Source organism: Procambarus clarkii, chromosome 16 (assembly GCF_040958095.1).
Source record: "Procambarus clarkii isolate CNS0578487 chromosome 16, FALCON_Pclarkii_2.0, whole genome shotgun sequence".
Classification (NCBI taxonomy): Eukaryota; Metazoa; Arthropoda; class Malacostraca; order Decapoda; family Cambaridae; genus Procambarus; species Procambarus clarkii.
Window position 1 is genome coordinate 28,112,730 of NC_091165.1, and position 14,674 is coordinate 28,127,403.

At 34.8% G+C, this 14,674-nt stretch overlaps 2 protein-coding genes across 5 annotated transcripts; both read left to right on the plus strand.

Annotated features, from left to right (window-relative positions):
• Window positions 1-1,412: 1,412 nt before the first annotated feature.
• LOC138365307 (uncharacterized) lies at window positions 1,413-1,990 on the plus strand. Its single transcript, XM_069325596.1, has 2 exons — window positions 1,413-1,423; window positions 1,570-1,990. The coding sequence occupies exons 1-2, from the start codon at window positions 1,413-1,415 to the stop codon at window positions 1,988-1,990; spliced, it is 432 nt and encodes a 143-aa protein (XP_069181697.1).
• A 3,645-nt stretch (window positions 1,991-5,635) lies between these two features.
• Window positions 5,636-14,133, plus strand: LOC123760013 (tubulin-specific chaperone C). Of its 4 annotated transcripts, none has more exons than XM_045745365.2 (6): window positions 5,636-5,732; window positions 6,549-6,686; window positions 6,934-6,978; window positions 8,919-9,096; window positions 10,233-10,349; window positions 11,186-14,133. In XM_045745365.2, the coding sequence occupies exon 6, from the start codon at window positions 11,470-11,472 to the stop codon at window positions 12,475-12,477; it is 1,008 nt and encodes a 335-aa protein (XP_045601321.2). In that variant the 5' UTR covers window positions 5,636-5,732; window positions 6,549-6,686; window positions 6,934-6,978; window positions 8,919-9,096; window positions 10,233-10,349; window positions 11,186-11,469; the 3' UTR covers window positions 12,478-14,133. The 4 variants fall into 4 exon arrangements, with proteins under 4 accessions (XP_045601321.2, XP_069181504.1, XP_069181503.1 ...); XM_069325403.1 differs by having other exon boundaries at window positions 10,300-10,349; XM_045745363.2 differs by lacking the exon at window positions 5,636-5,732 and adding an exon at window positions 5,752-5,970.
• Window positions 14,134-14,674: the final 541 nt, after the last annotated feature.

Consider the following 14,674-nt stretch of genomic DNA (forward strand, 5'->3'; position numbering starts at 1 on the left):
TATGCCAGTAAAGGTTGAGAGCCTTGGAACTAATGCTACAAACCAGACACAACGGAGCTAATTTTGAAACCTATAAATAAAAACAAATTGGGAAATTAATCCAGATCACATCTTTGGAAGGTCCAATATCTCTCTCACAAGGGGCAACAGCTTAGCTTCAAGGTCATCATGCCACAATGTAGAACAGACAACAGAAGATGCTTTTTCACCCTTAAAGTAAATACACCCATGAAATTGCATGCCAGGTGGCAGTACTTCACTTCAAATACACAGGTTTCCTGTCTGTCAAACCTACCGGAGATTGTGACCTTCAGGTAAATAAATGATTATAACTGCATAATTATTAATACAGTATTATTTTTGTTATTGTTATAGCCTGTGAGACATGGGGGCAGCATTCAAGTGATGTAATGCTGTTCAAGAACGGAACCCAATATTCAGTTCGTTCAGCAAATTAGTGATGTTCAACATTTTTTTTTTTTTTTGAGATACTGTATATACAAGAGTTATTACATTCTTGTACAGCCACTAGTATGCTTAGCGTTTCGGGCAGGTCCCTGGAATACGATCCCCACCGCGAAGAATCATTGTTACAACCAAGTACCCATTTTACTGTTGAGTTAAACAGAGGCTACAGTTAAGGATTTGCGCCCAGTAAATCCTCCCCAGCCAGGATACGAACCCATGACAAAGCGCTTGCGGAACACCAGGTGAGTGTCTTACCACTACACCACAGAGACTGATTTATAATAATAATAATAATAATAATTTTTATTTAGGCAAAGGTACATACATAGAGATTTTACAAAGTTTGTTGGCTTTATAGATAGAGCTAGTACATACAATGCCTAAAGCCACTATTACGCAAAGCGTTTCGGGCAGGAAAAAACACTACTGACTAAAGCATAAAACTAATGGGTAAAAAGAAAAAAATGCGTTGAGTACAAATAAAAATAGAGGTAAAAGAGGGGGGAACATTGTTGAAAAAACAGCACAAATACAATTACAAATTATTACAGAAAATTACATTAAAACAGCGTTGATTTGAAAAAAAAAAAAAAAAAAAAAACATACATGGGTTGACAATAGAGGGGTAAGGTAGGTTACAGGGAATTTATTAGGTATAGCTTCGTTTTTAACTTAAACTGGTTGAGAGAGGTACTGTCTTTAACATGGTTGGGAAGGTCATTCCACATTCTGGGCCCATTTATTATCTATTACTATATTTTCATGCAAGGAAAGCCTCTATATAATAAAGTTGTTAAGCTTTTAATAAAGCTAAGATCTATAGTAAAGTGGAAATGACAAAACTGCTGGTGTTTATAATACAGCTGGAAAAGATAATCGGTGGCAAATGGGGGGACCTTTGACAAGCCACCGGCTTCCTGTCTTCGTCGAGACCACTAGTATTAATGGCCCTCAGGTAAATTCAGCTTATAGTGGGGTTGTATCCTGGGTCAGTAATTCGACACAGCACCTGTCATAATTAACCATCAGATTGCCTTCAGTTACCTGCCATGTATAATGATATCCCAGTAGCTGTCATTAATAGTAATGACATCCCAGTAGCTGCCTTAATAGTAATGATATCCCAGTAGCTGCCATTAATAGTACTGATATCCCAGTATCTGTCATTAATAGTAATGATATCCCAGTAGCTGTCATTAATAGTAATGATATCCCAGTAGCTGCCATTAATAGTAATGATATCCCAGTAGCTGCCATTAATAGTGATGATATCCCAGTAGTTGCCTTTAATAGTAATGATATCCAAGTAGCTGTCATTAATAGTAATGATATCCCAGTAGCTGCCATTAATAGTAATGATATCCCAGTAGTTGCCTTTAATAGTAATGATATCCAAGTAGCTGTCATTAATAGTAATGATATCCCAGTAGCTGTCATTAATAATAATGATATCCCAGTAGCTGTCATTAATAGTAATGATATCCTTGTAGCTATCATTGATAGTAGCGATATCCCAGCCTAATTATGACCATTACAGTGTCACTGTCCATGAGGTGACCTTTAACTCCCCGCCCCCCCCCCCCACGGGCCATGCACTCCCTGGACACGTAGTTCGTAGTTCCTAAACTGGTCACAATTAATATATCATGCTTTGGCCTCGAGCGTTAATGATTATCTCAAAGGTATTTAACGGAGGGAAAGCGAGGTTAATACATTTTATGCATGAATTATGTTATTTTGATGTATGAATTATATCTGCTGCGATCTTATAGGTAAACTATGGTTACTACGATTCCTGGAGTCAGAAAACTATAGTTAATAAATGTGAATGTATGGCATTAGAGTTTTAAAAAGGGCGTATGTAGTAGGAATTAAGTTTAGGCCGGTAGTGTGTAGGCGGTCTTGGAGGACAACCGTTCTGTTGGGTAAAAAAATATAACCAAATGTAAAAAATTAGGACTTTAAGCAGTGAAAAAACTTAATTTCATATAGAAGCAACCTGCACTAAATCCTTGCACAGAGTACCAGGTGATTTAATATACTGTATGTACTTAAGTACTATAACCATTCTTACTGTACCTGTACATTAGTTGTGGTAATCCTCACTCCGTGAATTGTTGGAAATGTGGTAATGATGATTTTTAAATGTTTCTGAACACCGAGAAGCTGACCAAACACAGGGTGTTGTGTACAATATATTTATGACTCATTTGCAAAGTATAAAATAATAATTGAAGTAATTATTTACAGTACTGTAAATAGTACAGTACAGTATTTTCTAAAGAGAGCTATTTTAATCATTAATTGTATGATACAGTACTATTTTCTGATACTACAGTACTTTTATTTTCAGAGGCATATTGTAAACCTGAGTAATTATATAAATTTATAGCATCATATTTTTGTAATAAATGTTTATAATGTTTATCGAGATTTTTAATTTAACCAGAGTACTTAATTAAATAAAACATGTCCAAATAAAATTGTATTTAAACTAATTATTCAAAATTTACATTTATTACATTTAATAAACAATAATTTATTATAATATATACAATTATAATATATAATTATAATTACAATTATAATATTTAATAATTACAATTATTTAAAAAATTAATACGTATATGATAAGATTTAGAATTAAAAGCTGTATATCTATCACTAGATTACTATTCCTTTGGTATCCCTACTAAGTATACCTTATAATTTTTTCATGTTATTGTTTCCTAAGCCAGGACCACTCAACCACTTCCCTAAACAAGCTATTGGCTGCTCCCATTAGAGCATAAATTCAGACTGGGTAAGTGTAACTTGTCAACTCATCCCAGAACCAAATTGAATATTATGCCAGTAAAGGTTGAGAGCCTTGGAACTAATGCTACAAACCAGACACAACGGAGCTAATTTTGAAACCTATAAATAAAAACAAATTGGGAAATTAATCCAGATCACATCTTTGGAAGGTCCAATATCTCTCTCACAAGGGGCAACAGCTTAGCTTCAAGGTCATCATGCCACAATGTAGAACAGACAACAGAAGATGCTTTTTCACCCTTAAAGTAAATACACCCATGAAATTGCATGCCAGGTGGCAGTACTTCACTTCAAATACACAGGTTTCCTGTCTGTCAAACCTACCGGAGATTGTGACCTTCAGGTAAATAAATGATTATAACTGCATAATTATTAATACAGTATTATTTTTGTTATTGTTATAGCCTGTGAGACATGGGGGCAGCATTCAAGTGATGTAATGCTGTTCAAGAACGGAACCCAATATTCAGTTCGTTCAGCAAATTAGTGATGTTCAACATTTTTTTTTTTTTTGAGATACTGTATATACAAGAGTTATTACATTCTTGTACAGCCACTAGTATGCTTAGCGTTTCGGGCAGGTCCCTGGAATACGATCCCCACCGCGAAGAATCATTGTTACAACCAAGTACCCATTTTACTGTTGAGTTAAACAGAGGCTACAGTTAAGGATTTGCGCCCAGTAAATCCTCCCCAGCCAGGATACGAACCCATGACAAAGCGCTTGCGGAACACCAGGTGAGTGTCTTACCACTACACCACAGAGACTGATTTATAATAATAATAATAATAATAATTTTTATTTAGGCAAAGGTACATACATAGAGATTTTACAAAGTTTGTTGGCTTTATAGATAGAGCTAGTACATACAATGCCTAAAGCCACTATTACGCAAAGCGTTTCGGGCAGGAAAAAACACTACTGACTAAAGCATAAAACTAATGGGTAAAAAGAAAAAAATGCGTTGAGTACAAATAAAAATAGAGGTAAAAGAGGGGGGAACATTGTTGAAAAAACAGCACAAATACAATTACAAATTATTACAGAAAATTACATTAAAACAGCGTTGATTTGAAAAAAAAAAAAAAAAAAACATACATGGGTTGACAATAGAGGGGTAAGGTAGGTTACAGGGAATTTATTAGGTATAGCTTCGTTTTTAACTTAAACTGGTTGAGAGAGGTACTGTCTTTAACATGGTTGGGAAGGTCATTCCACATTCTGGGCCCATTTATTATCTATTACTATATTTTCATGCAAGGAAAGCCTCTATATAATAAAGTTGTTAAGCTTTTAATAAAGCTAAGATCTATAGTAAAGTGGAAATGACAAAACTGCTGGTGTTTATAATACAGCTGGAAAAGATAATCGGTGGCAAATGGGGGGACCTTTGACAAGCCACCGGCTTCCTGTCTTCGTCGAGACCACTAGTATTAATGGCCCTCAGGTAAATTCAGCTTATAGTGGGGTTGTATCCTGGGTCAGTAATTCGACACAGCACCTGTCATAATTAACCATCAGATTGCCTTCAGTTACCTGCCATGTATAATGATATCCCAGTAGCTGTCATTAATAGTAATGACATCCCAGTAGCTGCCTTAATAGTAATGATATCCCAGTAGCTGCCATTAATAGTACTGATATCCCAGTATCTGTCATTAATAGTAATGATATCCCAGTAGCTGTCATTAATAGTAATGATATCCCAGTAGCTGCCATTAATAGTAATGATATCCCAGTAGCTGCCATTAATAGTGATGATATCCCAGTAGTTGCCTTTAATAGTAATGATATCCAAGTAGCTGTCATTAATAGTAATGATATCCCAGTAGCTGCCATTAATAGTAATGATATCCCAGTAGTTGCCTTTAATAGTAATGATATCCAAGTAGCTGTCATTAATAGTAATGATATCCCAGTAGCTGTCATTAATAATAATGATATCCCAGTAGCTGTCATTAATAGTAATGATATCCTTGTAGCTATCATTGATAGTAGCGATATCCCAGCCTAATTATGACCATTACAGTGTCACTGTCCATGAGGTGACCTTTAACTCCCCGCCCCCCCCCCCCACGGGCCATGCACTCCCTGGACACGTAGTTCGTAGTTCCTAAACTGGTCACAATTAATATATCATGCTTTGGCCTCGAGCGTTAATGATTATCTCAAAGGTATTTAACGGAGGGAAAGCGAGGTTAATACATTTTATGCATGAATTATGTTATTTTGATGTATGAATTATATCTGCTGCGATCTTATAGGTAAACTATGGTTACTACGATTCCTGGAGTCAGAAAACTATAGTTAATAAATGTGAATGTATGGCATTAGAGTTTTAAAAAGGGCGTATGTAGTAGGAATTAAGTTTAGGCCGGTAGTGTGTAGGCGGTCTTGGAGGACAACCGTTCTGTTGTGGTCAGCAGCTGACGTCCTCGCCGTTCAGGTATTTATTTGTTGATGGGGTTTTGTGTTTACTAGGAAGCACCGCCACATCTCCAGCAAATATAAGAAACTTTATTGAAGCTTGCCTTGTTTTAATTTTGTTGATGGACTGGGTGGTGAAGTGTGATGTAGAGTGTTATGTGGCCGCCAGTGGTGAGTGATGAGTCACAGCAGACACACATGAGGACAGCAGAGTCGCCGGAGCAACTTGGCTCGAATATTTCCTGCTTGAGCAGAGGGTAATTATACGGGATGGAAGGATGGATGCACAGTGAAATGGAATTGACAGGGTGGACAAGGATGGATTATTTAACCCGGGTGGCACAGCACAAGGGGACAGGTGGAAGCTGAGTACCCAAATGAGTCACAGAGACATTAGAAAGAACTTTTTCAGTGTCAGAGTAGTTAGTAAATGGAATGCACTAGGAAGTGATGTAGTGGAGGCTGACTCCATACACAGTTTCAAATGTAGATATGATAGAGCCCAGTAGGCTCAGGAATCTGTACATCAGTTGATTGACGGTTGAGAGGCGGGACCAAAGAGCCAGAGCTCAACCCCCGCAAACACAACTAGGTGAGTACAGTGACTTAAATCTTTGAATGTTCGATATTAAGTAAGGGGGCCCAAGTGCTGTCTGGGGCTTAAGTTTGTTATACAGTAGTTCTAATAGCTGATTTGTGTTGAGTAATTAGAGGATGTAGATGATTTTGGGTAGTAGAACTCCAAGCACAGATTACCATAATTGAGATAAGGATAGTGTGTTTCATACACTCTGGATGGAGTTTCATACAAGTAAAATACCTTCTTTAATTTCAGGTTATCTTACCATGAAAAAATACCCACGGTCTCAGCTATTTAACTTTGTAAAGAAGAGTGCTGCAGTCTTACTGGCTCTTGAAGTGGGATTGTTTGGTGGTGTTTACTATGTTTATCATCGCATGAATACAGACAGGGGTATGCAAAATCAAATACTGTACTGTATATGTATATTTCACTAATTGTTCTATCTAACTAAAATTTTCTTTTTTTATAATTTTGAATGTACTTTATGTACAGTATTAAAATGAGGAATATATGAAGCATTATTTTAGTTTTGACTTATGTACTCTTTGAATGGGTGTGCAAATACAGTATTGTTTATTATGAAATAATTTACATTCTACTGTATATAGTAAATAATAGAATGTTATTAATTTTTCAGACTTCCGATATTACATGAGCAACAACTACAGTTCAGGACTGGAAGGTAAATACTATTGGGGTCAAGTAATAATATCAGGTTTGGTTAGATTTGTATGGGAAATATTAATTGCTAAATGAAGTTTGCAAAAGCACCTCTAGTACAAAAAAATAACTTTGCACTGTTCCTGGATAGTAAATTGGACAGAAGAGGTTTTTCCTATGAATTGTTCACTAAACTGTTCATCTCCATGCCTTCTTGAGTAATAGATTATGTAGAGAGATGTAAATTTAGTTAAGATTGTTTTGGAAGTGTCCCTGTCCATTTATCCCTGAATAATAAATGTAACTAATGATCCATGACCATTATGGACCAAAGCAGGAAGAGGTCTATGCTTAGTCATGTCAGATTAGCACACTGTACTGATACAGCTGGAATATTTTTAAATTACTGTATCTGCTGGGTCATATAGATGCTTGAGAGACACTGAAGAACACTCAATTGTGCCTGAAATGGCTACCAAAATCCTTATTCCTGAAACTGAAATAAATGACTTTTCAAACACTGTCAATCCAGTGACTCAATTACTGCTCTCATATGCTTCCTGGTATGCTTTTACTAATTACACCAGACCATCCTATACTCATTACACACTGAACTAATATAAACCCTGTACTCTTCACACTCCCTTTATGGGCTATTCATTCCCATGCCACCTCTTGGGTGGCTTAATCTTCATCAGTCATCTCACACTATAATTACAGTGTGAGGTAACATTTGTATCTCCTGTTCTCATTATACTGTACCACCAAGTTTTATCCCAAAATGTGCTGGCCTGGGGGATATCTTTCTTGATTACCCTCTTATCATCACAGCATTAGCTCATTTTAAGAGCAGATCAAAAGTGCAGTACTGTACAAAGGCTGAGTGGTTTTAAAACCAACAGTTGACTCAGTCAAAAGGATGTGTAGATTATCCCTGAAATTTGTATCTTTGTGACACTCATTATATGGTGTTGCTCTAATCCAACAAGCTGTAATAGAGCATGCTATGCCAAGTGTTTCATCTGCTGCTTTATATGTTAGTACAGTACTGTATGCTTCTAGTACACTAGCCCAGTTACCATAATCAAACGGTACCCAGGCTCAAAACTATCAAATAATTTTATATATATATATATATATAATTTTATATATTATATATATATATATATATATATATATATATATATATATATATATATATATATATATATATATATAATATAATATATATATATATAATATAATACATATATATATATATAATGTATATATATAATGTGTATATATATATATATATATATATATATATATATATATAATATATATATATATATATATATATGTCGTACCTAGTAGCCAGAACTCACTTCTCAGCCTAGTATGCAAGGCCCGATTTGCCTAATAAGCCTAGTTTTCATGAATTAATGTTTTTTCGACTACCTAACCTACCTAACCTAACCTAACCTAACGTTTTCGGCTACCTAACCTAACCTAACCTATAAAGATAGGTTAGGTTAGGTTAGGTAGGGTTGGTTGGGTTCGGTCATATATCTACGTTAATTTTAACACCAATAAAAAAAATTGACCTCATACATAATGAAATGGGTAGCTTTATCATTTCATAAGGAAAAAATTAGAGAAAATATATTAATTCAGTAAAACTTGGCTTATTAGGCAATTCGGGCCTTGCATAGTAGGCTGAGAAGTGAGTTCTGGCTACTAGGTACGACATATATATATATATATATATTATATATATATAATATAATTTATCTTAGTAATTACTAAATTCTTGCTAATCATAACCCCAGATCCCTTTCGCAATCTGACTTCGCAATCTCAACACCATCCAGCTCGTATCTTGTAACTATCATCATTACCTAGCCTCAAAACTTTACATTTATCAGCATTAAACTGCATCTGTCAAAGCTTTCAATACACTGATATGATGATTCTTTTCAGTATTTTATAGTGTTGGTGAATTTTTCAACAATAAAGACCAGACAAGACAATTTGATCAGCATATTTGGTCTAAGCAGTTTCCAGCCATTCGAGAAAAGCAGGAAGAATCTGTAGCAAAGCAGGAGTGAAAGCTTTAGCATATATTGCCAGAATTGTAGCTTGCAATAGCTTTTCAGAGGTAAGAATTTGTGGTATGATATATGTTCATGTAAAATTCCAAATTTCTTAATGTGCATAAATAGTGATTATTTTTCATTATTTATGGATTTAGGTTAGATTAAGAACACTTAATGGTAACGTAAATAATTTTACACATTGCTATATTCTTCATTTTCATTTGGCTTTGGAATTTTATTTGCTATTGTCATTTTAATCTTTTGTTTTATTGTATAGATTATTTGTAGCTATCAACGTAAAGCAGGCAACAAGAGAAAGGGACTTGTTTGACAGAAATTGGCAGAGGCTAAAAAGCACAAAAAGAAACAACTGGAACCAATATACAGTAGTAAGAGAGAAAAAATAAACATGTGAGAAATACAAATAAGCTCATAACTAATATTGGCAGCAAAAAGGAAGGAGGAAAGAAATTTTGAAGAGGAAATAACAGACAAATGAAAAACATAATCCATCCAAGAATTAGAATTATTATATAGATGGATTATGAGCTTATAGGGAGTTATAGTATTCATTAAAAGTAAATTTTGTGGAAGATAAAATCCAGAGTTTAAAAGTAGGAAATATTCACCGAGATAAATAATTACAGCATGTAAAACCCTGAATGAACGGTTTGAGTTATTCAATAGGTACAGATAGCATTTCATTTTGGTTACTGAGAATGTGTATTCATATGCTGTGCAAATATGGAAACTCGGTCATGAAATAAAGGCAGATTAAATACAAAAGGTTGAATACCTTGGAAACAAATGTAATGCTGTACTGTATTGGTAATCTTCCACTGCTATCAATTTTCTATTAAAAAAGATGGACTTTAGCATGAATTGATCTGTTGATCTGAATTGAGTAGAGTTTCATTCTCTGAATTGAGTAGAGAAATTGATCTGAATTGAGTAGAGTTTCATTCTCCAGAGTTTTTAGTACTGTACAAAAATTCTGTCTAGGGTACTTGGTACTTAGTGTCTCCCTGCCTAACATTGGAATCTTAGTTTGGGAGGAACAAAGTGGGATAACTCGGATATAAATATTTTGAGTGCTCATTCCATTTGCCTTATATAATAGTAAGGTAATATTTTTTAGGACTTTAAATTTAGTTTATCAATGAAGTTGTAAAAGCATTATTGGCATTTTTGGATTTAGCTTACAGAAGTGGTAGACATGGCTGCTATGAAGAGTATATTCTACTTGGGGGGCTTCACCTTTGCAGGATATTTTCTGATGAAGATGGTTGAGCATGAGCCTGAGACACACCACAAGGTTAGGCTATTTTCCACCAATTTTTTTTTTGTGGAATGCCTTTGGTAGTGAATGTGGTTAATGTTGACTTATGAGAGGGAGGGCTTTAATAATGAGGAAATTATAAGTATATATTGGTTTGTCAGTATGTAGCAAAGATAGTGGGTATTGGTTTGTCATTGTGTTTTATTGGGTCAGATTTTGCTACGGGATATTGTCACCCGTGCTGGCTATGTGTATTGAACCATGTGTGTCTGCCTTTGGGCTAACATATAGTTTGAGTTTACCCGAGGACCACTAACACTAGTGGCCTCGATGAGACAGAAAGCCGGGGGCTTGTCTATTCTACCTAAACATAGTTGCAAGATGAGAGCTGTACTTGTGACACATTTTATATTTTATTTTTTACTTTGCATTGTTTTTTGCATTGACTAAGGAATTCTATATATAGTCTGCTGCAATTTTCTGTGACTCAGTTTAAGAATGGCTTCCTTATATTTTCCTATTCTTTGGTTTCCTTTTTTTTTAAACATGTGGCCTCAGGTTCTGTTTACTTCCACATGTAGACTCTTCTATCCCTAATATTATTTAGTTAAGCCCCACTAGTTTTCCCTGGAATATAACCCACCAATTTGTTTACAACCAGGGTACCTAATAAATAAGTGAAATATATCCATGTATGGTCTATTTGCAGGAAATAGTTGTCACTCAGTCCTTTGGAGATTATAAAATTAAGACTGAAGGTCGATTGTTTCAGTATCCAAAATTATTATATGTGTGTAATTTTCTTAAATTGGTCCACTAGATCAGGTAGCTGCTAGGTACTTTTGATGTCTAAATATTTCTCTTTTTGGCAGAACATACCCGAAAGACAACAAAAAGACTATGAAAAGGTACCTCAAAGCAACACTGCTGCGATTATGTTTGTGCTGAAGAATGCTGCAGCAGGAGATGACCCTGAAGTAGCTGCTAGAAAGGCTCGAGAGCTATATCTGGCCAAGTCTGAGAAGGATTCGTGAGATTTCATATCTCTTTATTTGTACAGAATTTAGTAATTGTACTATTGAGGAGATTGCATTCAGGTTAGTGTTTACAATTATTGAAAATAGTATTTTATTGCATAAAGATAAGTGTTAGAACAATGGATCCATCACAATCATCTACTTATGCCTTCATCTTGGAACGTATGAAGCAGAGAACTGATGACTTAACACAGAAAGCGGAGGAAAGACGTTCAGAGAAAAAAAGTAATGAAGCTGTATCTGAAAATGCTGACTATTTTCATAAAACTTTCCAACTTATGAAGAAAGATTTAGAAAGAAAGACTGAAGAAGCAGAAAGTGTGAACAAAGTTGACTTAATAGCATACTTTGATGACTTGGTAAAGGATTTACAGCAAATGCAACAATTTCTCAATGAGTCATCAATGTTCTTGGCTTCGTTCCAAATTAAGAAAGCCTTAGACGAGATGAAGGAGTTGAATGATCGTATTCAATGTGTAATAGAGAAGCGACAGCCCAAGAAAAAGTTTGGTTTTGGGAAGAAAAAAGTTTCAGAGAAAAGTGGAAAAGCCAAAGATGCTAAGATAGATACCATTGATGGCAGCACATCAAGTTACAGTAATACCTTAAAAGAGTTAATTGAAAAACAGTTTTTTGGTTTTAAAGATCAGGTAGATCAGACACTGACAATGTCTGCAAGTGAACTGGAGAACCGGCAATTAAACCTTCAAAATCTGCAGAACTGTAAAGTTATTGCTCTTGGAAACCCAAGCACATTACAGGTGGCTTCACTTAAGAACTGCACTGTGGTTGTTGGCCCAACTTCAAGATCAGTATTTGTTAAAGACTGTATTAATTGTAAGTTTGTCATTGCTAGTCAGCAAGTTCGCATTCATAACACACAAGACACACAGTTTTATCTGCATGTCACAGGAGCAGCTATAATAGAAAATTGCCAAAATGTTCAGTTTGCCCCTTATAACCTTAATTACTCGGAACTAAAAGACCATTATTGCCAAAGTGGTTTAGATTTTAATACCAACCAGTGGAATAAAATTGATGACTTTCATTGGTTGAATGAGAATGAGAATTCCCCGAACTGGACCATCATTCCTGAAGGCAAGAGGATTGATAACTGGTTAGAGTAAATCATTAATTCACCAAAAAAGCAACAAGGCTTGATTTTACAAAATTTTATGTTTTTTTAGAAAATGCAAATGTTTCTAACATATATATATATATATATATGCACTATCACAAAGTAATATACATTAATCATAATTGCTCTAAACTGCATTTTTATGATTATTCTTGGAGTGAAAATGAGTATACAGTACAGTATATAGTTTGCAAATAAGCACTTAATTAGGGCAGTGCTGAGTTGGGAATCTATTTAGACAAGATAAAACTTGTCCTTTCCTTCAATATGGAAAGTGATGGTGATGGCTCTTCCATCACTCATGTATATTTTGGCTTAGTCTGCACATCATTGCTTGAAGTGTGTATTTTGTGAATTGATAACACAATAGTTTTTATTAACAATGCATTGCCTGGACTTGTTATAATCACACAATATTTGAAGCTGTGATATTTATAATGGATATTGGATGTGATTTTAATTACTGTACTGTATATAAAGCCTTGGATTCACTAAAGAGTATTGTATATTAGAATATTATGAAGTTGCCAGTCACAAAAAGGTCGAAGAATGTGTAATAACCACTGACCATCCTATAAATTTAGTTGCTGTAAATGATTGCTGAAAAAAAATATTTTATTCTCCGATGTCTTATTATACACCCAATACTCATATTGGTTAATCATAATCGATTCAAGAATGGGATAAATTTGTTAATAGCAAAGAAGTCAGTCTACAATCTTTATAATAGCAGTGGAAACAGGCTGGAACAGTACTCGTCTAATGAAACATTGGATGTATTGGAAAGATTCCAATTTGATAAGTTAAAGGATGCAACGGTATGAGAAATTCCTTCTATACAGGTACCGTATGAGATTATTTTTTTTACAAAATTCAACCTAATATTAATATTTTATTTTTCTAGTTAGAACACACTTCTGTGTATATTTTTTGTATATGTAACTATTATTTCATTAATATTTACATAATGGTCACTATGGTTTATATTAACTGGAGGAACAATCTGTTTACATTCAAGCTTGTTTCCACTGTACAGTATTGGACATCATTATTATTTTCTGAAGTGTTTGGATAATTTTTTTTTAACATTCAATTGCATGTTAAAGGAGGGTAGAGTATTAAAGTGTGCTGATAGTTTAACATTTTGTCGGATCAACATCATTGTATGGTGCAAACTTCACAAGCAACTTGTAGTCTTGCTGAAGCGGAGTAGAAGTAACTAAATTATAATACATTTCACAAGTGCATGTGCTTTGGCTAAACCATTTGTTCTATTATGCTTTTGGAAGACAATATTAGACAGAAATCACATAAAATGTACTCTTAGTTCCATTAATAATTGTAATATTTACTGTATGTCTTCAGAAAAAAATAATGTCTGAAGGATTTAATAGAAATTATAAACAAGAGTAATTATGTTAATGCAGTGTCAAAATCTGTTAGTTCTATAAAGCTAAGAAAATGCTTTGTTTACTTCTGACTAAAAAAAGTGTTAATTGCTCATGGAAGCCAAGGATATTATGTACTTAAATTTTGGCATGCAGTATCAGATAAGGTTGCATGTCATGGCAGTAATACCAAGTTAAGAGTATGGATCAATTTACAACCACTTAAATATGCAATTAGAATAAACATCATGCAAAATGTTAGTTTTTGCTGAACCTACATTCCAAACCTAGCATTGTTAAACTGTATGGAATAAGTCATTTTCTTGTATGTCAAGTGGTTTCAGTCTCCAGTTGGAGACTGCTCTCTCTACTACTGACACCACATTGTGTGGGGCTGTGTGGAATATGAAAGGGTGGAAGTGTGTGAAACAAATATTTTGTAGCAAGAAAGTGGCATGGTACTAAAAAGATTGCATGGATAAGAGTAAGAAAATTAAAGTAGGTAGTAAGTTCTCTTGTCAAAGAAAGCTATACAAGTGCACCACCATGCCAAGGTTGCTGGTATGGTGGTCTGGGCGATGACCGGGTCACAGGGATGCTAAGCCCCGAAACCATCACAAGGTAACTATGGTGGGTAATGGGTGGCAAGAAATTGCCACCCATTATACTGTATAATTAACACTTTGGTGCACCCCGCTTGCCACCCCTCAACTGTGCGATATGGGACCCAGGGTGTCACGGGAGTGCGCGTAAATTCTGAAAAGTGTATACTCTCCAACTTTGTCACCTTAATTCTCG

Coding starts and splice junctions, on each gene's coding strand:
- LOC123760013 (XM_045745365.2), top strand. CDS start 11,470: ATGGATCCATCACAATCATCTACTTATGCCTTCATCTTGGAACGTATG.